The sequence below is a fragment of the Gobio gobio genome, assembly GCF_949357685.1.
Source record: "Gobio gobio genome assembly, chromosome: 21".
Taxonomy (NCBI): Eukaryota; Metazoa; Chordata; class Actinopteri; order Cypriniformes; family Gobionidae; genus Gobio; species Gobio gobio.
In genome coordinates this window covers 21931162-21954900 of record NC_137117.1, presented here as the reverse complement: position 1 = coordinate 21954900, position 23739 = coordinate 21931162, and the positions used below count along the sequence as shown (strand labels likewise).

General features: G+C 36.5%; 2 protein-coding genes across 2 annotated transcripts; one reads left to right on the top strand and one right to left on the bottom strand.

Moving 5' to 3' along the window:
• Positions 1–9915: 9915 nt before the first annotated feature.
• On the top strand, positions 9916–20532 carry c1galt1la (core 1 synthase, glycoprotein-N-acetylgalactosamine 3-beta-galactosyltransferase 1, like a). The gene is made up of 4 exons (XM_079801991.1): positions 9916–10318; positions 12579–12843; positions 14585–15249; positions 19334–20532. The coding sequence occupies exons 2-4, from the start codon at positions 12621–12623 to the stop codon at positions 19661–19663; spliced, it is 1218 nt and encodes a 405-aa protein (XP_079658117.1). The 5' UTR covers positions 9916–10318; positions 12579–12620; the 3' UTR covers positions 19664–20532.
• Positions 20532–22897, bottom strand: tac3a (tachykinin precursor 3a). Its single transcript, XM_079801992.1, has 6 exons — positions 22799–22897; positions 22439–22554; positions 22259–22358; positions 22130–22159; positions 21986–22039; positions 20532–21107 (listed from the first exon to the last, which is right to left on the bottom strand). Exons 2-6 carry the CDS (start codon positions 22538–22540, stop codon positions 21019–21021), a joined length of 375 nt encoding a protein of 124 aa, XP_079658118.1. The 5' UTR covers positions 22541–22554; positions 22799–22897; the 3' UTR covers positions 20532–21018.
• Positions 22898–23739: the final 842 nt, after the last annotated feature.

Genomic DNA, 23739 nt, shown 5'->3' with positions numbered 1-23739 from the left:
CAAAAACAGATATCATGAGTGCCCAGTATATGTTTTGTAAAGATGCTCTACTTGCTCCTCATTCCTGTCCTGATAAACAACGAAGTATGTTAATGACCTTTTCACATTTGTCCTTAATTTTATTCAGATGAACCTTCCATTTCAGTTTATCATCAAACCAAACCCCAAGAAACCTAGCAACGTTTACTTGCTCCAGTTGTTGCATATATAGATTCAAAGAAAGGGGTGAAACTTTGTGCCGCCTTGAAAAACAAATGACCTGTGTTTTTGCTACAGATAATTTTCCTACATTTTGTTCAACCTGAGAAAAAATATCATTAATCATTATGTTGAATAATAACGGGCTACACACACTACATTGTGGAGTGCCATTCTCCGCAGTATATATTCTGGAATATTCTTCACCTACCCTTACTTGTATTTTCCTATTAAATTAAAAATCCAAAACCCAATTATATGTTTTACCTTCAATTCCCAATTATTTTAATTTTATCGATGACCCTTCTTTCCAGAGCATATCATACACCTTCTCCACATCAAAGAAGATTGCTATAACTACTTCTTTGTTGATTTGTGCTGTCCTTGTCTGACTCTAAACATAATACAGAATCCATTGTATTCCGACCCCTACGAAACCCACTCTGATATGGAGATAAAAGAAACTTACTTTACAGGAAGTATGTTATTCTTTATGTAATCATTCCTTCCATAATTTTGCATAAATGTGAAGTCAAAGCAATTGGTCTGTAGCTAGACGGATCCGAGGGGTCTTTCCCTGGTTTGAGAACAGGTACTATTATTGCTTGTTTCCATACTGAAGGAAGCTGTCCAGTATCCCAAATTTTGTTAAACTGATTTAATATTATTCCTAACGTGTCATCTGCGCCAACATTTTATAACATACCCCATCTCCCCCTGCATGGAGTAGTCTGTCGGGCACTAATTATTGCTCTTTTTAACTCAAACACACTGAAAAAAGTGTTTCATTGGATCAAAGTAAAAAATTTCCGTCGACTTGTTACAACTAATTACTTTACTTTTTATCAACTTAAATTTTTTACTTTGAAAAGAATTAACTATCCATTACTTAGCCAAAGCAAAAAGTATCTTTGAATCAAATAAAGTTTTTAAGTTGAATGAAATCTTAAATTATACTTTGTCTTAATGCTTTCTCTTTGTATTAACTTAATTAATTTACTTTACATCTAACCAAATATCCAACCAAATACAATTTAAAATATTAATTTAATATAAAGACATTTATTTTCTTTCAGAATGTGTAATTTTATCATCTGTCTAAGATGAATGACTTCAAGCATCACACTTTTGACACTTTATTTAGTCATAATACAATTTTTTACAATACGTACAGCACACAAATACACACTGTCTAACAATGTAAACATTATAAAAATGCATATTTGAGTCCTTCTGGATATTTTAAGTTCAGTGTATAAATCAGTCCAAACATCATGTCACAGGCTCATGCAACAGAGGACAACTCATTTAGTACTTCCAAAACGTCAATGACAATGGAAATGTCCAGTGCACGACTTTCACGAATCACAAAAAATGTCATGGTGGTCTTTTCAAATTCTCTCTCCGCTTCCTCCCTCTGGTCAGCCTAAAAACATACAAGAACAGAGAGTAATTGAGGGACTGTGGAAGAAAAAAAAAAACACCCCTTCATCTGAAAATGTATTACAAAAATTAGTTAGCTTTCCTACTATGGAGGTCAATGTAGAGCCCAAACGTCTGTTGCTAACTTTCATTAAAATATCTTCATTTGTGTTCAGCGTAAAAATAAAATGTGTACGGTTTATTACAAGAGTAAGTGATGACAAAATTGTCATTTTTGGGTGAAGACGCACTTTTACACTCTCTTTGAAAATGCTTTTAAACACTTAAAGGGATAGCTCACCCAAAAACGAAAATTTGATGTTTATCTGCTTACCCCCAGGGCATCAGATGTAGACGTGTTTGTTTCTTCAGTAGAACACAAATTAAGACTTTTAACTTCAGCCGTTGCAGTGTGTCAGTCGTATAATTGATGTCAATGGGGCCTGTTTATTGTATGAGAGCTATGAGAGTAAAAAAAACAGACATACGAATCCATATAAAACCCTGCGGCTCGTGATGATACATTGATGTCTTAAGACACGAAACAATCGGTTTCTGCCAGAAACCCAACAGTACTTATGGTATTAGTTTACCTCTTATCTGACGAATGTAATCACGCTTCCCACCAGCATCACTTCCGGCGAGTAAGGTCAAAATACCGGCGCGATCATAGATATACATAGATTCCTCATTAGTGCCATCAATTCCTCATTAGTAAGACATCAATGTATCGTCACGATTCGCAGGGTTTAATATGGATTCTTATGTCTGTGTGTTTTTAGGGGCCAAGCACCGAAGGTGCGAAGGCACCTATTGAAACCGTTCCCGTTCTTATTATTATTATTAGGGGCCAAGCACCGAAGGTGCGAAGGCACCTATTGAAACCGTTCCCGTTCCTATTATTATTATTATTCATCTTCTTCTTCTTCTTCTTCCGCCACGAAGTCTATGGCAGCCCATAGAACCGTATGGTAAAAAGTTATGAAATTTGGCACACTTATAGAGGACAGTCTGTAGTGTCTCCATAGCAAATTTGGAGTCTCTAATTTAATCCCTCTAGCGCCACCATCAGTCCAAAATTGGACTCATGTTTATGTTAATAACTTTTGAACCATAAGGGCTAGAAACAAAATTCTTTTTTCCTCTGATTCCTTGGCTCAAGACAATTCGATTGCACCCTATGACGTCATTTTCCGCCATGATAATTTTCCCGCCATTTTTAATTAACCGAAAAACCTACTTTTGCGAACTCGTCCTAGACGGTTCATCCGATTTGTACAAAAATTGAACCAGATTATCTTCAGACCATGCTGACAAAAAATCTTGCAAATCAAGTTGATTCGTCAAATCGTTTTTGATAAACGCGCACACAAATTTTACGTAGCGGTTGCAAAAACCCACTTAAGGCTATATCTCCGAAATGCTTTATCGTATTCAAACCAAACTTGGTACATGTTATCACAAGCATGACTTGAGGCAACATACAGCGTTTCGGCGCAGCGCCACCTACTGGTCCGGAGATACAAAAAATGGCTGTTTTTGCTTATAACTTCTGAACCGTTTGTCCAAAAATCATAAAAGTGGTCTCGTTAGATTCAGGACGACATGCCGAGTTGTCTGATATTCAATTTTACCATATCGGCCATTTTGGCTGTCGGCCATTTTGAATTATGTGCTAAAATGCTATATTTTACAAATGCATTAGTGTATTGTTACTAAACTTGGTATGTGACTTCCACTCCATGCCCTGAAGGTACTCAACAAGTTTTGGGGCAGTGCCACCTTGTGGTCAAAAGTTATAACAAACTTGACAAAAATGCTAATAACTTTTAATTAAATTAGCCTAGTATATTGAAACTGGTCATAATAGAGTCATTGGCTCATGCCGATTCAATTGCAACCTATGATGTCATTTTCGGTCATGATAATTTCCCCGCCATTTTTAATTTTCCAAAAAACCTACTTTTACGAACTCGTCCTAGACGGTTTGTCCGATTTGCACGAAAATTGAACCAGATCATCTTCAGACCATGCTGACAAAAAATCTTGCAAATCAAGTTGATTCGTCAAATCGTTTTTGATAAACGTGCACACAAATTTTACGTAGCGGTTGCAAAAACACTCATAAGGCAATATCTCCGCAACGCTTTATCGTGTTCAATCCAAACTTGGTATATGTCATCACAAGCATGACTTGAGGCAACTTGCAGCATTTCGGCGCAGCGCCACCTACTGGTCCGGAGATACAAAAAAATGGCTATTTTTGCTTATAACTTTTGAACCGTTTGTCCAAAAATAATAAAAGTTGTCTCGTTAGATTCAGGACGGTATTCAGAGTTGTCTGATTTTCAATTTTACCATATCGGCCATTTTGGCTCTCGGCTATTTTGAATTATGTGCTAAAATACTATATTTTACAAACGCATTAGTCTATCGTTGCGAAACTTGGTATGGGTCTTCCGCACCATGCTTTGAAGGTACTCAAAAAGTTTTGGGGCAGTGCCACCTTGTGGTCAAAGGTTATAACAAAATTTACAAAAATGCTAATAACTTTTGATTAAATTAGCCTAGTTTAATGAAACAGGTCAAAATACATTTATTGGCTCATGCCAAGAACATAGATACAAATTTTGCCATATTTGGTCAAACATACTGTCCTCAATGTTCTTATTTGATCAAAATCTACTTTTTCAAACTCATCCTAGACTGTTTGTCCAATTTCCACCAAAATCGAATCGTATCATCTTCAGACTGTGTCAACAAAAAGTTAGGGATTTTGCATCAATAGATGAAACTGTTTTTGTAAACCGCAGCGACAAATTTGAGGCATGATGCCAAAATGACTCTTGAGGCTGTATCTCTGCAATGCTTTGACATATTGGCATCAAACTTTGCATGTGTCATTGTTCCCTTATTCTGACCACACCACATAAATTTCGTAACTGTGCCACCTATTGGTCAAAAGTGATTAACCATTAACTTATATTATCAGTGACTCTATATATGATATTTCAGCCATTTTGCCCTAATCTTCTTAAACTGTATAATTGTTCATTGTTGCAGTTGGTCTGACACTGTCAGACTACAATGCATTTGTCAGCCTTTTGCCTAAAATCATCTTAAAACGTGATTAATTGCTCATTGCTCCAGTTGATCTGACACTGCCAGCCATTTTGGCATGTCTTGTCTTCTTCTTTGCGCTTGGCCCCGGTATTGCTGCTTGCAGCTATATTTCATCTTCTTCTTCTTCTTCCGCCACGAAGTCTATGGAAGCCCATAGAACCGTATGGTAAAAAGTTGTGAAACTTGGCACACTAATAGAGGACAGTCTAAAATGTCACCGTAGCAAATTTGGAGTCTCAAACTCAATCCCTCTAGCGCCACCATCAGTCCAAAATGTGACTCATGTTTATGCTAATAACTTTTGAACCATAAGGGCTAGAAACAAAATTCTTTTTTCCTCTGATTCCTTTGCTCAAGACGATTTGATTGCACCCTATGACGTCATTTTCCGTCATAAAAATTTTCCCGCCATTTTGAATTTTTCGAAAAACCTACTTTTACGAACTCGTCCTAGACGGTTCATCCGATTTGCACGAAAATTGAACCAGATCATCTTCAGACCACGCTGACAAAAAATCTTGCAAATCAAGTTGATTCGTCAAATCATTTGCGATAAACGCGCAAACAAATTTTACGTAGCGGTTGCAAAAACACACTTAAGGCAATATCTCCGCAACGCTTTATCGTATTCAAACCAAACTTGGTACATGTCATCACAAGTATGACTTGAGGCAACATGCAGTGTTTCGGCGCAGCGCCACCTACTGGTCCGGAGATACAAAAAATGGCTGTTTTTGCTTATAACTTTTGAACCGTTTGTCCAAAAATCATAAAAGTGGTCTCGTTAGATTCAGGACGGCATGCCGAGTCGTCTGATATCCAATTTTACCATATCGGCCATTTTGGCTGTCGGCCATTTTGAATTATGTGCTAAAATGCTATATTTTACAAATGCATTAGTGTATTGTTACTAAACTCGGTATGTGACTTCCAATCCATGCCCTGAAGGTACTCAAAAAGTTTTGGGGCAGTGCCACCTTGTGGTCAAAAGTTATAACAAACTTGACAAAAATGCTAATAACTTTTGATTTAATTAGCTTAGTATAATGAAACTTGTCATAATACATTCATTGGCTCATGCCGATTCAATTGCATCCTATGACGTCATTTTCGGTCATGATAATTTCCCCGCCATATTTAATTTTCCAAAAAACCTACTTTTGCGAACTCGTCCTAGACGGTTTGTCCGATTTGCACAGAAATTGAACCAGATCATCTTCAGACCTTGCTGACAAAAAATCTTGCAAATCAAGTTGATTCGTCAAATCGTTTTTGATAAACGTGCACACAAATTTTACGTAGCGGTTGCAAAAACACTCTTAAGGCAATATCTCCACAATGCTTTATCGTATTCAAACCAAACTTGGTACATGTCATCACAAGCATGACTTGAGGCAACTTGCAGCGTTTCGGCGCAGCGCCACCTACTGGCCCGGAGATACAAAAAATGGCTATTTTTGCTTATAACTTTTGAACTGTTTGTCCAAAAATCATAAAAGTTGTCTCGTTAGATTCAGGACGGTATTCAGAGTTGTCTGATATTCAATTTTACCATATCGGCCATTTTGGCTCTCGGCCATTTTGAATTATGTGCTAAAATACTATATTTTACAAACGCATTAGTCTATCGTTACGAAACTTGGTATGGGTCTTCCACACCATGCTTTGAAGGTACTCAAAAAGTTTTGGGGCAGTGCCACCTTGTGGTCAGAGGTTATAACAAAATTTACAAACATGCTAATAACTTTTGATTAAATTAGCCTAGTTTAATGAAACTGGTCATAATACATTTATTGGCTCATGCCGAGAACATAGATACTAATTTTGCCATATTTGGTCAAACATCCTGTCCTCAATGTTCTTATTTGATCAAAACCTACTTTTTCAAACTCATCCTAGACCGTTTATCCAATTTCCACCAAAATCGAATCGTATCATCTTCAGACTATGTCAACAAAAAGTTATGGATTTTGCATCAATAGATGAAACCGTTTTTGTAAACCGCAGTGACGAAGTTGAGCCATGATGCCAAAATGACTCTTGAGGCTGTATCTCTGCAATGCTTTGACATATTGGCATCAAACTTTGCATGTGTCATTGTTCCCTTATTCTGACTACACCACATCAATTTCGTAACTGTGCCACCTATTGGTCAAAAGTGATAAACCATTAACTTATATTATCAGTGACTCTATATATGATATTTCAGCCATTTTGCCTAATCTTCTTAAACTGTATAATTGTTCATTGTTGCAGTTGGTCTGACACTCTCAGACTACAATGCATTTTTCAGCCTTTTGCCTAAAATCATCTTAAAACGTGATTAATTGCTCATTGCTCCAGTTGATCTGACACTGCCAGCCATTTTGGCATGTCTTGTCTTCTTCTTTGCGCTTGGCCCCGGTATTGCTGCTTGCAGCTATATTTTACTCTTATTGCTCTCATAGTATAAACGGACCCAAGTGACATCAATTATACGACTGACATACTGCAACGGTTGGAATTAAAAAAAATGTATTTGTGTTCTACTGAAGAAACAAACACACATACATCTTGGATGGCCTGTGGGTAAGCAGAAAAACATACAATTTTTGTGTTTGGGTGAACTATCCCTTTAACATTTGTACAATCAAACGCTCCCATGTGTTGACCATTGTAGACAATCACAGACATATTTGTTGAGTGCAGTACCACAATGGCCAATCAGAGGCATTTATCAATCTACTCAACAGTGCTCAAAATAAATTTTTGGGTGAACCAACCCCTTTTAAAGAAGTAGTTCACATTCAAAATTCTGTCATCATTTACATGCCATCTTGTCATTTCAAACCTGTATGAATTACTCTCCTCTGCTAAACTAAACAGCACAGCCCCCATTCACATCAAATGATAACACAATTACTTGAGCTACTTTAAAGCGATATGTCACTACCAAATACATTTTTTGTTGTTGAAAAACCCGTTTTACTCACCCTCAAGGTTTGAGAAAAGACCTTTGTTAAGACTAGAGCCGTGTCGAGCATTATTTGATCGATGGATGCACTATTTGAAGCTTAAAAAAGTCAACAATTCACTCCCATTCTACCGCTTGGAAGTAAAATGATACGTAGGATTTTAATTTGCCTGTATGGTTATTTAAGAATATAAACATATTCAGTTAGGATGCCTTGGGGGCGAGTAAAACATGGGGAAGTGTTGATTTGGTAGTGAAATAATACTTTAAGGCAAACATGGTTGGAGAAAATTTCTGTATTTTGCACTGTCTACATTACCTGGTATTCTTTGATCAGACAGCTTGTCTCTTCACCAAGGTACATAATCAGGCACTTCAGCAGGCTCTCCCTTCAGATGTCTGTGACTCTGCAAAATGTATAAGATGTATTGTTTTTATTAGACCAAAACACTACTAAATTGATTGCCATAAGCAATTTTGTTCACATGCAACCAATACCTGATCCATAACTTTATAATAGTGTCCTTAGTTTTTTCACGGAGGACTCCACCTTTGCTCCGTATAACCTGGAGAAGCTGAGAGCTCTGTCTGTCCAAAACGGCCATAAATCTCGATTGTAAAGGTAAGGTTGGGGTGCGCAAAAAATCAGCATTAATCTGTAAGAAAGAGAAACAGAAAATAGACTTCAGAAGAAAAAAAAAAAGAGTTTACTCTGAGAACTAGTTGTAAAAATACACAAAGTAGGGCTGCACGATTTGGGGGAAATATATAATTGTGATTAGTCTGGTTAATTTTTTTTTACAAATGAAAAGTGTGTGTGTATTACATTGTGTTTATATATTAATATGACTAATAATAATCATTATGATTATTATTATTGCTAAATTGAGTATTTAAGAATAAATATAACAATATAATACTACTTCTACTAATAATAATAATATTTATATTTTACAGAAAACTTATTTAACAAAAACTGTTAATATGCAGACAACCTATGACTAAAATCATTAGAAAGGTCTAAGGATTTATTGTAAAATTATTATAAAAATCTGTGCTTTTTCTGTGATATCAATTTCTTAAAAGTCTGTCTTTAATATTAAATATGAGCCTCTTATGCATCCACTGTGGGGGACAAAAAAACTGTATATTTAAGAAAAACATATGGATTGTCATATAGAGCATGAACTGTAGATAAACACTCTCTTATTACCGTTGTTTTACTATGAGAATTATTTATTTAGAGAGAAGTATGATTTCTCATTTGTAACCAAAAAGTTTAATTCATACTGGAGGCCAGAGGGCGCTCTCGAGCGGAAACTCCATATTTGCCCTAGAAGAAGTAACTAATCGTTCGTTTTCAGGAAATCCCTAGAGACATCTAGTGGCTACATCCAGGTTAAGACAACAGATGGTGAATCTTGATCATTTTATTGACATTGCTTGATTTTAATATGCATATGGTTGTGTAAAATAGAAAGGGTATTTATTTAAGTATAGTTTAATTTGTATTCATGTTTTATCTTTATCTCCACTGTATCATATTTTGCAATCTGAAGGTTATCAGGCAGGTTATTTTGGGTTATTTTTGTTAGTCAGCTTTATTAATTTAATATTAAAAATAACGTTTAATAATTGACAGTTACAATATAAAAGTAAATTATTTAATTTTGCAATTAAATGTTATATTTTTTTAATTTATTTGTAATTTATTGCAGATAGGCAACATTACAACAAATTAACTTTACAAGCAACATTTGATGACAGTATAAAGTTATAATAGCAGAACAGTGGGAAGGATACAAAAAAATACAGAGGCAAGGAGTCAAATTACACCATTTTTAACAAATCCTTGTATAGTTCCACAAGTTTGACACTTTTTTTGTTGTTGACTTTTTTAGTGTCCTAATTAAGTAGTTCAAGTTCACAAACGTAATTATAAAATTTGGGTATTGATGATGAAAATGTACATTTATGAATATAGATACATAATATAGGCCTGCATTTCCTATGTAATCTATGCTATGATTACAATGAGAAAAATAACAAATTATATCACACATGGTTAAATCAATGACACAACTGGAATTTTAAGCAAGGGATTTTGACAAATCAGACCAGAATTCTTTGATAAGGGGAATTTATAATAATAATAATGTTATCATCAAATTTGTCATCCCTGAAATGAGCGAACGCCCCTAGTGGGCGGAGAAACCCATGACAACAAACCGGCCATTCCTCCAATCAAACAACTCGCTACGGCGATCCGTGTGTGTGATGCTTACACGGTACTCGCTCGTGACAGAGGGTCTGTTGTCCGGTAATTGCGCACAAAGAGGCCTGATAACCATACGGTTAAAGAAAAACACTATGTAATACGAGGCAAAATAAGTCGGGTGACTGTCTGGCACACACCCATCCTTTTTTAACCAAGGAATTAAACCCTCAACGTCTGTTAATGTGTAGACGTCACAACACACACTCAAAAGCAACCTGACGCGCTTCCAAATGTAAGCTCGCTGATAGTGAGGGGAAGAAAGACTGAAGGCATGAAACTGACCGGAGCTCACAACATTGTTTGGGACGGCGAGAGGCTTGCAGAGGGGAGGTAAAGAATGTAAGGTAAGGGCCTTTGTCCTAGATCTCTGATGCACCTCTCACGCCAACACAATGGCATGCATTGTGGATATTGATTGTTTTAGACCGTGTTTAACACAACATTATAGAATGTTATTTATTTTATCCGTGCACAATATATATTTAATAACTTAATACAATTCCGTGCAGCATTCTGTCTGTTTTTTGCTTGTTTTTGTAGGGTCTTTGGGTTTTCCTTTGGTAAACATTCGATTTGAACACTTTAATTAAATTTACATAGGCTATTAGGCTTAGCTGACTGTTGTAATAGAGATTTAGTTTAGTCTATAAAAAATGTCTTATAAAATGGTTTCATATAATAGGCCATTACATCCTTCATACAAAGGGTTTACTACAGTCCACCTGAATGTTACTTGTCAAAATGAAAATTTTAAACAGTAGCAATATGACTAAAGGCCTGGCAGCAGCAGAAGGTGCCTGATTCTTGGAAATGAGGTTAAGAACCAGGATTTGTTGTTCACACAAGGTAACCAGTTTATAATCCATTCCTCAGATTTAACCTGGAAGCAGCTGAATCCTAAATTACAAAATGGGTTTAGTATATCGACATACTTGAAATAATCTTGAGAAGAACTCATTAAGTAAAGGGCTTATGCTTTGTGTATTTAATTAAATAAGGTTATAAATGAGTTCTTTTTTGGCTTTTAGTATGAATGTGTGATCTATAAGCAAATGTGCTCAAAAACAATGACAAAATTCGCATTTAGAAGATATAAGCATTCAAAACATTCACATGGTGTTTCTTAAACGGAAGGCTGCATCCTACGTTTTGCATCCTTCATTTGGCCTGTTTTGAAGGACTCAACAGATGTATCCTTTCCTTTGCAGAATTAAATCACCCACAATCCTTTTCACACATTCCAATTCACGAAAAGAAACTGCCAGAAAACGAATCTGAGCTTGTCTGAGTTTATTATGAAATGTAAGACAAAAATAATGTTTTCAAGGCACGTAATGCACAATATTGGGGATAGGAAACGATTCAGTGTAAATATGCTTTCACGTTAATGTCACGTGCACTGCAGCGAGCGAGCGAGCACACAGTCTGCTCCGGTCCAGAGACAAGATAGCACAGAGCGCATCATATGATCGAGTTGGTGCTATATTTTAAAGCTATAAAGGAGGAGATTAGTAGGAGAAACGGTTAGACAGACTCTGCATTAAACAGCACATTGATTACACACTTTTCAAACTACAGAGCCCACAGCATATGATCACTGATGAACAGTTTCATATTAAATCTAAAGGGTGAATCTATTAGACTTTGGCTGTAATATGCTGTCAAAAAAAAAAAAAAATACAGCTTTGCCAAGCTCAACAGCTTTGACCTAGCTGTGAAATAAACAAAACACTATTGGCTATTAAAAAAACAGGGGATGGGGTGTTCGATATGTCCCGCCCTGTCTTCTTGTTTCAGTGGAAATTAAAGGGATAGTTCACCCAAAAATGAAAATTATCCCATAATTTACTCACCCTCAAGCCACCCTAGGTGTATATGAGATTTTTCTTTCAGGCGAACACAATCCGTACGTTGAATGATGAAGGCAGGCCGGCAGAAGCTAGATATTTTACTTTATAACGTGTTAAATATGGATATTTTTCTTACACAAATGCATCGCTTTGCTTTAGAACTTTATTAGACTTTATTAACCCCCCGGAGCCATGTGGATTACTTTTACCATGGATAGGTGCACTTTTTTTGGGCTTTAAATTTTGGGCTGCTATTCACTGCCATTATAATGCTTGGAAGAGCCAGGACATTTTTAATATAACTCTGATTGTATTCGTCTGAAAGAAGAATGTCATATACACCTAGTATGGCTTGAGGGCGAGTAAATCATGGGGTAATTTTCATTTTTGGTGGATTTATCATGCTAATAACGCTGCACGTTTCAAGGCACTTCAGTGGGCCTTTAAAATCTCACAGGGTACTTCAAGTAAATATTTCAGGTCAAAAGGTGTTTATTTGCCAGGTTATCTGTGATTTGGCTGAAGGGGTAAATTTGTCTCGTCAGGATAATCAAAATGGAAACATGTTTTTTCAGTTATAAATGTAATAATTGTAATAAGTGGATTACAAATATAAATAAATAATACAAATCAGTTGTATTAAATAATTAATTAACATCATTTAAAATTAGATTTTTTTTTGTCATTTCATAGTGCAAATTAGTATATTAGGATCTGTGCTTCCAGATTGTATGTAACCAATATTTTATTCTAGCCTCGCAGTGACCGATGTGGGCAGGATCCCTGAGTGGTCACCATGAAAGCAGGAAATTCAAAGTGTGCTTTCTCCCTGGGCTTCCTGGTGGGCAGCTGTACCTTGTATGTCTTCTTAAGGCAGGTATGGTTTGAGGAGAGCTTCAGCTGGCAGCATGATGGTAAGAGCAATCTTGATCCACTGGGGCCAGAACAAAACATACCCAACCTCACCTGGAGAGTGGAAGGATCTGCCCTGATCAACCTCAAGCATCCTCACCAGCCAGGTGCTGCAGCGCCCTAATGCATTATTTATGAATGAGAGTAACATGATATGAAATACTGCAACTTAATAACTGGTGCAAAGCTTTCACTTTCTAAGCACTTGGTTGAGTTTTCATTTGAAGATGTTGCATGAAAGTGTATTTTGTAGCCACAGTAATATGTTCAAAGTGCACCAAGCAATTTTCAGTCTTGGACTTATTATGCATTAACATTATGCAAAGCCAATGTTTTCAGTTACCGATGCCATTGTATCTGCAGTCAGCCATGATTTATTTATTATGTGGGTAAAAGTGTTCGATAAATGAGTTAAAGTGAGTATTAGAATGGACATGGGTCAATGACTTGATGACTGTTTTATAAAACTTAATGATATATCTTTTTAAAGATAGATTTGTATCATATTTCTACTTTGATTGATCCTGGACATTCTTAAAAGGATAGTTCACCCAAAAATGAAAATTCTGTCATCATTTACTCACCCTCAAGTTGTTCCAAACCTGTATGAGTTTATTTGTTCTGCTGAACACAAAATAAGATATTTTGAAGAATGTTTGTAACTAAGCAGATAGAGCAACCATTGACTACCACAGTATTTTTTTCCCCCTACTGTGGTAGTCAATGGTTGCTTTTTCTGCTTGGTTACAAACATTCTTCTAAATATCTTCTTTTGTGTTCAGCAGAACAAAGAAACTAGGTTCGGAAAAACTTGAGGGTGAGTAAATGATGACAGAATTTTCATTTTTGGGTGAACTATCCCTTTAAATGTGACCCTGGACCACAAAACCAGTCATAATGGTTATTTATACATCACATGGAAGCTGAATAAATAAGCTTTCTAAATATTGAAAAAAACAAAATTCTAAATATTGAGAAAATCGCCTTTAAAGTTGTACAAATGAAGTCCTTAGCAATGCATATTACTAATAATACATTTTTATACATATTAAGGTTGAACATTTACAAAATATCTTCATGGAACATGATCTTTACTTAATATCATAATGAATTTTGACCCATACTATGTATTGTTGTCTATTGTCACAAATATCGGGTGAATTCAGGGTGATTGGGACACTTTTTCCAAGTCATCTCAATGGCAAAAAGTGTCCCAATCACCCTGAATTCACCCCTGTGCGACTTATGACTGGTTTTGTGGTCCATGGTCACATATGTCATTGAACCTAATTTAATCTTATTATGTCTACCCCCATGTAAAATAAAATAGCTTTAATTAGGTGACTGATTATTTAGTGTACATAATATTTAACATAACATATTTTTCAGAAGGACTATTATTTTCTCTGTGTAAAATGTTATGGTAACACTTTTTACAATAAGGTTTCATTAGTTAACTACATTAGTTAACATGAACTAATAATGAACTGCACTTCTACAGCATTTATTAATCTTTGTTAATTTTAACATTTACTAATACATTATTAAAATGAAAAGTTGTATTTGTTAACATTAGTAAATTCACTGTGAACTAACATGAACAAACAATGAGCAGCTGTATTTTTATTAACTAACGGTAACAAAGATTAACCAGTACAGTAACAAATGTATTGCTCATGGTTAGTTAGTTAACACATTAACTAATGTTAACAAATTAAACCTTAGTGTTACCAACATTTTTAATTAGGGGATAATTATGAAGTACTAGAGTAAGACTTCTAATAAACAAAATGTGGTTTGATTGTATTAAATTGCAACATAACTATAGAATTTGCTTTGAATACACAGGAGAGGACGGTCACATTGCAGACGAGCTGTTTAAGAAAGTACGTGTCCTGTGCTGGGTGATGACAGGGCCTAGTAATCTACAGTCAAAGGCTCAGCATGTGAAGGCCACATGGAGTCGTCACTGTAACATAGTTCTGTTCATGAGCTCTGAAGAAGACCGCAGCTTCCCCACAGTGGGCCTCGGCACAGGAGAAGGCCGTGAACAGCTGTACTGGAAGACTATTCGTGCCTTCCACTACGCTCTGAAGAACCACGGCGATGAGGCAGACTGGTTCCTCAAAGCAGACGATGACACGTTCGTCGTTGTGGACAACTTGCGCTGGATCTTGTCAAACTACACGGCAGAGCAGCCCATATACTTTGGCAAGAGGTTCAAGCCGTATGCCAAGCAAGGCTACATGAGCGGTGGTGCAGGTTATGTACTAAGCAAAGAAGCCCTGAGAAGGTTTGTGGAGGGTTTTAACACTAAAGTGTGCACTCATACCACCCCAGTGGAGGATCTAGCGATGGGTCAGTGCCTGGAGAAAATGGGGGTGGTAGCAGGAGACTCCAGGGACACACTGCACCGTGAAACCTTCCATCCTTTCATTCCTGAACACCATCTTACTGGAAAGTTCTCCAAGACTTTCTGGTACTGGAATTACTGCTTCTACCCAATTGTAGAAGTAAGTCACACACTTTCACTTTCTTAAACACTTAGGGACCTATTTTAACGATCTAAGTAAGCACATGGTCTAAAGCGCACGGCGCAGGTGCACTTAGGGCTTGTCCAAATCCACTTTTGCTAGTTTAACGACAGGAAAAATGGTTGACGCGCCCGGCGCATGGTCTAAAAGGGTTGTTCCTATTCTCTTAATGAGTACAATCAGAATGTCATCTCCCATTCCCTTTAAAAGCCAGTTGCGCTCGCGCCATGGCGGATTCGGTATTTACATGGCGGAATATAGACACCCTCAACCTGACGAGTCATTTTAAATACATGTGTGTATTTCCACGATTGATCAAATAATTAGCCAATTTAATTTGTCATTACTGCAAATAGGTAATTCTGATACATGCAATGACTATCAGAGTATGTGAGCGGAGTGGAGCGGCAGCAATTTCCCCTAACGCTCTAAGCATTCAATAATCACTCCGCTCCAGCTCCGCTCCGGTTTCACCATTTCCCACTCCTCACTCACTGATATCAGAAACATCGCTCCGTCTTCGCTCCGAGGAAATTTGCGGCTAAACGCTAAAGTATTTAAGTAAGCTCTGAAATATCACACAAGTTCGGTTTATAACATACATTAAATGAAAAAACAAATGAACAATAGGATATAGTTTCAACGTGGCTTATTGGAACACTAGTGTGCAATTTTTTTTTCCTATGACATGCCATGCTTATATCCTTTATCAGCATTAAAAGTTAAATATCATATGCTTTTTGCAGTGCAAATTTTTTTTGGAAAGATGAAAATAGTACATTTTCATCAGTTATTTTATACTTTGCATTAGGTCACTACATTAGGATTTCTGCTCCTATACAAAACTGTAAGCAGATAATCACTTTGATTACAATTGTTTGGATGCATTAGAGAGAACGATTGCGGGTGTGAACAAGTGCTATCTGTTTAAAATGTGCTTTCACCTGATCATATTCAGTATGTAGAAGGTACAAAAAAATCCTTATAACATCCCGCTTATGTCCATCGCCGTCTTCTTAACCTTTACATTCTTTCTAATTTGAGTGATCCTGAATCCAGCTAGTTAAATGTGTTTAATGTGTGAGTTCTGGCTAAAAATGCAGTTATATTATGTGCCGTTGGCATGAATTGTACTCGTGATGGAGCGCTCTCGGAGCGAGTGAAAACCATGTCACTCCGACTTTTAAAAAATCCGCTCCTCACTCCATTCAAAATCACGCTGCTCCACTCCCACTCCTCTCCGCTCACATACTCTGTTGACTATCCATTATGACATGTAGACATTTTTATATTTATGTACACAATAATACTCTTTTAAATTTGAATCCTTTAATTATTCATATTTAAAAACGTTTGTGTGCTGCTGCCCGTCCCTGTGTGTGTAATAAGCAGAGTGTACGCACGTTGTGTACCCACCTATAGGTGCATATTACTAACGCGCTTTTAAATAACAAAAAATATATATTGCGCTATTCACTTTAGACCAGGTTTTTGTTGGTCAATGGCGCAGTCGTTTTCAGTTGCCTCAAAATAGCAATGCCCCAAAAATGCAACATACCTTGTTTTCAGACCAGCTACCCATGTGCGCAAAAAAGAGGGGCGGAAATTTATTTGCTATTGCATTTGCAAACATGGCGCAGGACGTGAAAATCATAACTGCATCAGTCTGAAACTAGCATAAAACACTTGCGATGCGCTGGGTGTATGATAGGGCCCTTAGACTAGCGTTCACACATTTGGGGTCGGTAAGATTTTTAAAAATATTTTTGAAGTCTGTTATGCTCACCAATCTGAGTCTTCAGTATCACATGATCCTTCAGAAATCATTCTAATATGCTGATTTGGTGCTCAAGAAACATTTTTCTTACTTTTGATAATTTTTTTCAGGATCATGTATGAAAAGAACATTCAAAAGAACAGCATTTATTTGAAATCGAAATCTTTTGTAACATTATGAGGGTCTTTGCTGTCACTTTGAATCAGTTTAATGCATCCTTACTGAATTAAAGTATTCATTTCTTAAAACATACATACAGTACTGTCCGTGTCTCCAAACTTTTGAATAGTAGTGTAACGGTTATTGCCAAGATATTTTTAAGTGAGTCTGTGATGTGACATGAAGTATGCTAACCCATACTCAGAATTTGCCCTCTGCATTTAACCCATCCAAGTTAGTGCACACACATTAAGAAAGAGTAGTGAGTAGTGAACACACACACTGCAAACCCTGGACACCTGGAGCAGTGGGCAGCCATTTGCTGCGGTGCTCAACTTAAGGGCACCTCAATCCTGGGCTCATTCACGCCCCACCTACATTTTTCCTGCCGGTATTGAGAATCAAACTGGCAACCTTGGGGTTACACAAGTCTGACTCTCTAACCATTAGGCCACGACTGCCCCAACAAAATGTCCTTTTATTTCGTGCTCTTCGTGACATTTCTCTACATTCCACAGCTTCCGTCTCCTAGACATAGCAAGCTAGTTAGTTATCACTTTGGTTTTTTACAGAAGTTAAACTTATTTTTTGAAAAGCTTTAAGAACTTGAGTACCATCTGAAGAAAACAATTAAAGTTTCAGAAGTAATTTTCCATTCAAGATGTAGTATTTTGAGAATGAATTCAAATCAACAACATTGTTTGAGAAATATACTTCGAAATTAAATTACCTTTCATAATTTTAGCCCTCTCATTTTTTTTAAATGCCACACTGAACTAGCAAGTACTTCAGGTGATTGCAAGTGAAACCAACAATGGATAGGTTTAATGGGGACTGCTTTTGTCGATACTCAATATTTTTTCTTTCATGTACATGATGATGTGATTCGTGACTAGACAGCCAATGACTAACAATACAAAACCCAAGAAATAAACACAATTTTGTCTTGTCATCGTAATCAAAATGGCAACAAAAAAGGATACAAATGCCTTTTCAGGGTTTATAAAGTGAGTTTAAAAACTAAAATGATTAAGAGTAGATTTGTGCAATTTCTTATGTAATAATAGGTGACTAAAAAAGGTTTTTTTTCCCGTAAATTTTCTTTAAAAGCAAAAAAAAGCACAAATCAAGGTTACAGTGAAATAAATACTGCTTCTTTTTTAAAGCACTTAAATTAATTCTGTTAAAAGTGTATTTTTGGAGCTGTAAAGTTGTTGGGGTTTTTGTGGTTAAGGTTTTTTAGTAACTAGACACAGAAAAGGTTAGTAAGTGGTTTTTTTTCATATTAACATATTGTTTGTATGTTTTATAGCTGTATTTTAATGTTTCCAGATTGGCCACATTTACTTCTATTGAAAATGCCACACTGTTACCCAGATTTTTGCTTTTTTAAAGAAAAGAAATTATTTTTTGTGGTATTCAAACATTATGACACAAGATGCTGTCAATTGAGATGAAAGGATTAGTTATATTTAAAATGAAAATTACCCCATGATTTACTCACCCTCAAGTCACCCTTGGTGTATATGACTTTCTTCTTTCTGATGAACACAATCGGAGTTATATTAATACATATCCGGACCCTTCAAAGCTTTATAATGGCAGTGAATGAGTTTGAAGCTCAAAAAAGTGCATCCATCCATCCATCCATCATAAAATAACTCCACACGGCTCCGGGTGTTTAATAAATGCCTTCTGAAGTGAATCGATGGGTTTGTGTAAGAAAAATATCCATATTTAAAAATGTATAATGTAAAATATCTAGCTTCCGGCAGACTGCCTTCCGTATTCAACTTACACAGAAAGTGTAATGCTTCTTGCAGTTCAAAACGCCTACGCTACGCCCGACGTCATGCGTTGCGCCAGTTACGTATTTTCCGTAAGTTGAATATGGAAGGTGATCTACACAAACGCATTGCTTCACGATTCTGTTCATCAGAAAGAAGAAAGTCATATACACCTAGGATGGCTTGAGGGGCAGTAAATCATGAGGTAATTTTCATTTTAAAGTGAACTAATCCTTTAACTTGTAATGAAACTGGAATATTCCTTTAATGCAACCTATTTGTGACAATGTGGAAATGTAACAGCCCAGTATCTCTTATGTCTGTTTTTTCCCCCCCACAGGGCCCACAGTGCTGCTCTGACCTTGCAGTGTCTTTCCACTATGTAGACCCTGTGCTAATGTACACGCTTGAGTACTACATTTACCGTCTGAGGCCCTATGGCTACCAACACCGCTACCAGCCTCCAGTGCCTGCCGTACTGTCTTTGGCTTCCCACACTGTGAATCCCACCATAGAAGCTCAGAGATTAGAGGAACGCTTTAAAGAAAAGTCAGTTTCAACATACACTATGAATCCCAGAGATGAGAACATGAAAACTACTGAAACAACAAGTCACAAAGTCACAAATGCTGCCCAGGGGAGAAACATAACGGACAGAAGCACAGCATAATTGTGAATGTAATATTGTAGAACATATTGCATTATGTAAATCAAAAATGAAATCACTGACTAATGTAAATGTGATGAGCATTTTAGATCATACTGCGCAGATGGAGGGGTGGTATAGTGGTTACAGATCTGGTCTAATAACCAAAAGCTGTAGGTTCAAATCGCAAAAAAGAACAAATCTTGCCATTATTGCTCTTAGTAACTTGACCAGTTGTTCCCGGTATTAAGTGAACTGTAAGTCACTCTGAACAAGTGTTTGCTACTTACCATATAATGGATTTGCTGATAAGGTCCTAAAATTAAATTGTTAAAATTAAATTGATTCAATTGTTTTGCTGCCTTCTGGTCTGAGTGCAGTAAACATGTCTGATTCACAAGCCATATTTCATCATAGACCAAGGACATAAAGGGCTTCAATAGTTTTGTATTTCAACAATGAAACGAAAATGAAAAGCAAAATTTCATACAATTATCAATGATTCTTTTGAGTTTCTTTAACATATATTTACTTGGAAAGTTCAGATGACCTTTTTTGTTGTGATTCTTGTCTGTGACTATTACATTAATGAACTGTCAGCTTAAGGCACAATGCTATGGTTATGACATACTGTGTTTTAAGGATCTGATATTCAAAGTACTTGAAGTATTAGGCTTGATGCTAGAGGAACACAATTATGTTTTCTTTAGTATGATTAAGCTGACAGCAAGTTATAACACATATAGGTTTGGTATACATAATTATATAAGCAGCGGTATGCATTTGGCAATGAGTGTTCGGTGTTTTGATGTGTAAATCTTTTTTTTTTGCTTGGTTGAAGTCGCTACATTTTATGTGTTATTGAACGTTTAAGTAATAAAACATTGAGATCAGATAGATAGTATTTTTATTTACAAAAATCATGTTTTATACATTAGACAGCAAAAATACCTTTTAATAAATATATCGAAATGCAGGGGATGTAAGGGGAGATTTAAATTTGATCATATATAATGTAGGTAAATGTATAATTTGCAGTACAATGAAACAAAACATACAATAGGAAATCATGTTTATTTCATTTATTTTATAGAAATATTTTCTTTTGCTCTCATCACTTTTGTAAAATAAATTATTTCGCTCCAAAGAAATGTCTTGAAAGAAGCTGTCAGGACAGGGTGGTACAGACGATTCACTGGATATGAAATAATTAATATGCCTATAACCCACGACGAAACCTGCAACAAATTGAATATATATATAGATATATATATATTTACAAGAAAATGCATAATAGATATACATGCTATAAGAACAAACGCTGTTGGGAAGATACATGTTGTAATGTCTCCAGAAAGCCTGCAGGTGGCAGAACAGCCTCACTGAATTACTCGCCTCAGTTTGCATTTGTTGAAGAAGATGCCTCCGCTTGATTCTGGATACTCTTTCCTCCATGGACGCCCAGTTTCTGTCGACACAAATACAGTTAAGTCTGAGAGACTGATGAATTTCTGACAGCGTTAACGATAATATTTGGCTTCTTCGTGATTTGTCCGCGGTTTAACCCACGCGGTAGAATAAATCTGCGCAAATGTGTAATTTTAACTGATTTCATATGAACGATCAATCCACCTATTTAGGTTGCTCGAGCCTTACTCGATATTTGCTTAATTTCTTCGCTGAAAGTAATAAAAACGTGTAGTTCAGTAAGTGAGTCAGATATTGATTCAGCCAGTATAAGATTAATCATATTTAAATCGAACTTTATAACCAATCTGTTCAAATATATACGCATAAGAGTCATTTGCTCGGTTAATTGCTTGCTGTGTAATTATTTGATTCCCCAAAAGAACTGGTTCATAAGAGTCATTTTTTTGATTCATAAGAGTCATTTGTTTGAGATTCCTCGTGCAGCCCGCGAGGAAAACTCAGTATAGATGTAAGGGAAATATTTTTTTAAATTTATTAATAAAACCAAAGATGCTCATTATTGATTGTATATACAGTGCAGGGACACTGCATTTTGTTTAGTGATTTCACCGGAACGAATTAGAGAGTCTCCGCAACGGCGTTAAAGCCACAAGAGTCCGCAACTGTGGCAACGAACGCTCAGCATGATTTCAAGTACCAGAGCGTCTCTTATTTAACAACAAACGAAATAAATACTCTGCTAGTCAACTGGAGATGATTCAGTTGTATTAAGTAGGCTACCGTGCCGCGAGATATTTAAAAAAAAGTGGGGACAATATCAACCCTAAGTGTTGAGGGACATGTCCCACCCGCAAATTAAGCCCGTCTAAAGCTGTTTTGCTCAAACGTCAGTGAATTGAAGAGAAAAGCTGTTACCAGGGTCAGCGCTTCGTCGACCCATGAGTCCAACAAAGATATCGTGCATTTCCCCTGAAAGACAACATACATTCATTTTTCTTAGACTATTTTTAAACTATATATTTTGAATGAAATCACAAAAAGAACACCAAAATGTCTTACTTTTACGTTGAGGTGGTATATCATCTGTGTCTGGAAAATAATAACATTCGTTCAAACATTTGAAACGCGTCTCAAAGGATAAAATAAAGGAAACGCTGATATAAAACATCAAAACATCTGTTCACTCACCGGCGTTTCTGCGCCCCATTAATCCGACGAAACTGTCATAATCTATGTCATTATACCTCTTCAGCAAGTTATGAGCCGACAGCCGAACACTTGGACTCTCCTGTGCATGAAATAACATTTGAATTATAAAACTAAAATTAAATATAAATAGCTATTTGATGAACATTATCTGTCACATACGTTTGAATCTGATCTTTGAGACTCTGACTGCTGACAGCTCGATTCACTCCATCGGGTTTCCAGCACCAAAACCAAGAACAGTAACACTAGTCCACGGTACATCTTTGCAGATCAGTCTGAGGAGAAAATATGACAAGATGCTACATTTCATTGCATACTTTTCTTTGCTTAACGCAGTAACATTTACATATATTTTTGATTGCTTTGTTTACTATTCAAGATAACTGACCACTAAACCATCAGGAGGGAAAACCTTTGTTAAATATATTTTTAAAAAATAATAATAAAAAAACTAAAACGATAATGTAAAATTGTCATTTGAAATAGGTAAGACGAACATTTCAGATGTATTGTACTTACCTGAGCTGAGGATAATGGTCTGTGGAAACAGCTAAGTTACAGTTTCTGGTCGAGGAGTTAAATCCTTTTGTGATGGACTATCAGACAAGAGACACAGAGACAGGGATTCTCTCCTGTCTGATTGTTAAATGATAGCAACATGTGCGTAAGTCCAATCAGATGTCGCAGTGTAGGTGTGGTTTAAGGGTTTGTAGTCTGCATCAGCAATGACCATGCAATTGAGATCCTGACATCAGATGCGTGAGACATTCCTTAAAAGGACAAACCATAGTCCCTTTTGTCAAACCCCTATCATCAATTACTCAGATTTGAATTCTTGCAACTTTAAACTCATATCTGTGACTTTGCCAGATTTTTTTCAACTTCAAGGTTACTGAGTACCATCCTTGAAGGAAACCGGGTCTCCCACATCTGCGGGCCAAACTCAAGCATTTGCGTGTGAGCACATCTAAATGTCATGTTTGTTGACTCATTAAGATTATGCCGATATCTATCCAAATGCTACTTTTCTCTGCTAAGTAGGGCCTTATTGTCGTATTTTCCTCCTGACTGCCTAATTGGTGCTGTCACTGGCGGGAATGTAATCTCTCAAGGAAGCAATTACACAGATGGAGCGGTGGATGATGCGAACGGTGTCTCACAGACTCTATGGACATCTTGAGGGGGCATCTAACTGGCCTGGCGACATGCAGGGTTGATTAGTGGGAACATCCATTAGTTGCTGCCCACACTCAGTATGCAGCATGCAAAGGGCAGCTGTGCTTTGAAGTATCTTTTGGAGAATAGATTTGATCAGCTCATCAACAGAAGCCAATGATAGCAACATCATAAAACCTGTCAGACTCCGACACATTCGTCAGTGTCATTATAAAAAAAAATTGTCATCGTCATCTCCAATGTTATCTAAATGAAAACTTTTACGTGTTGTTGAGTGTGGAGAA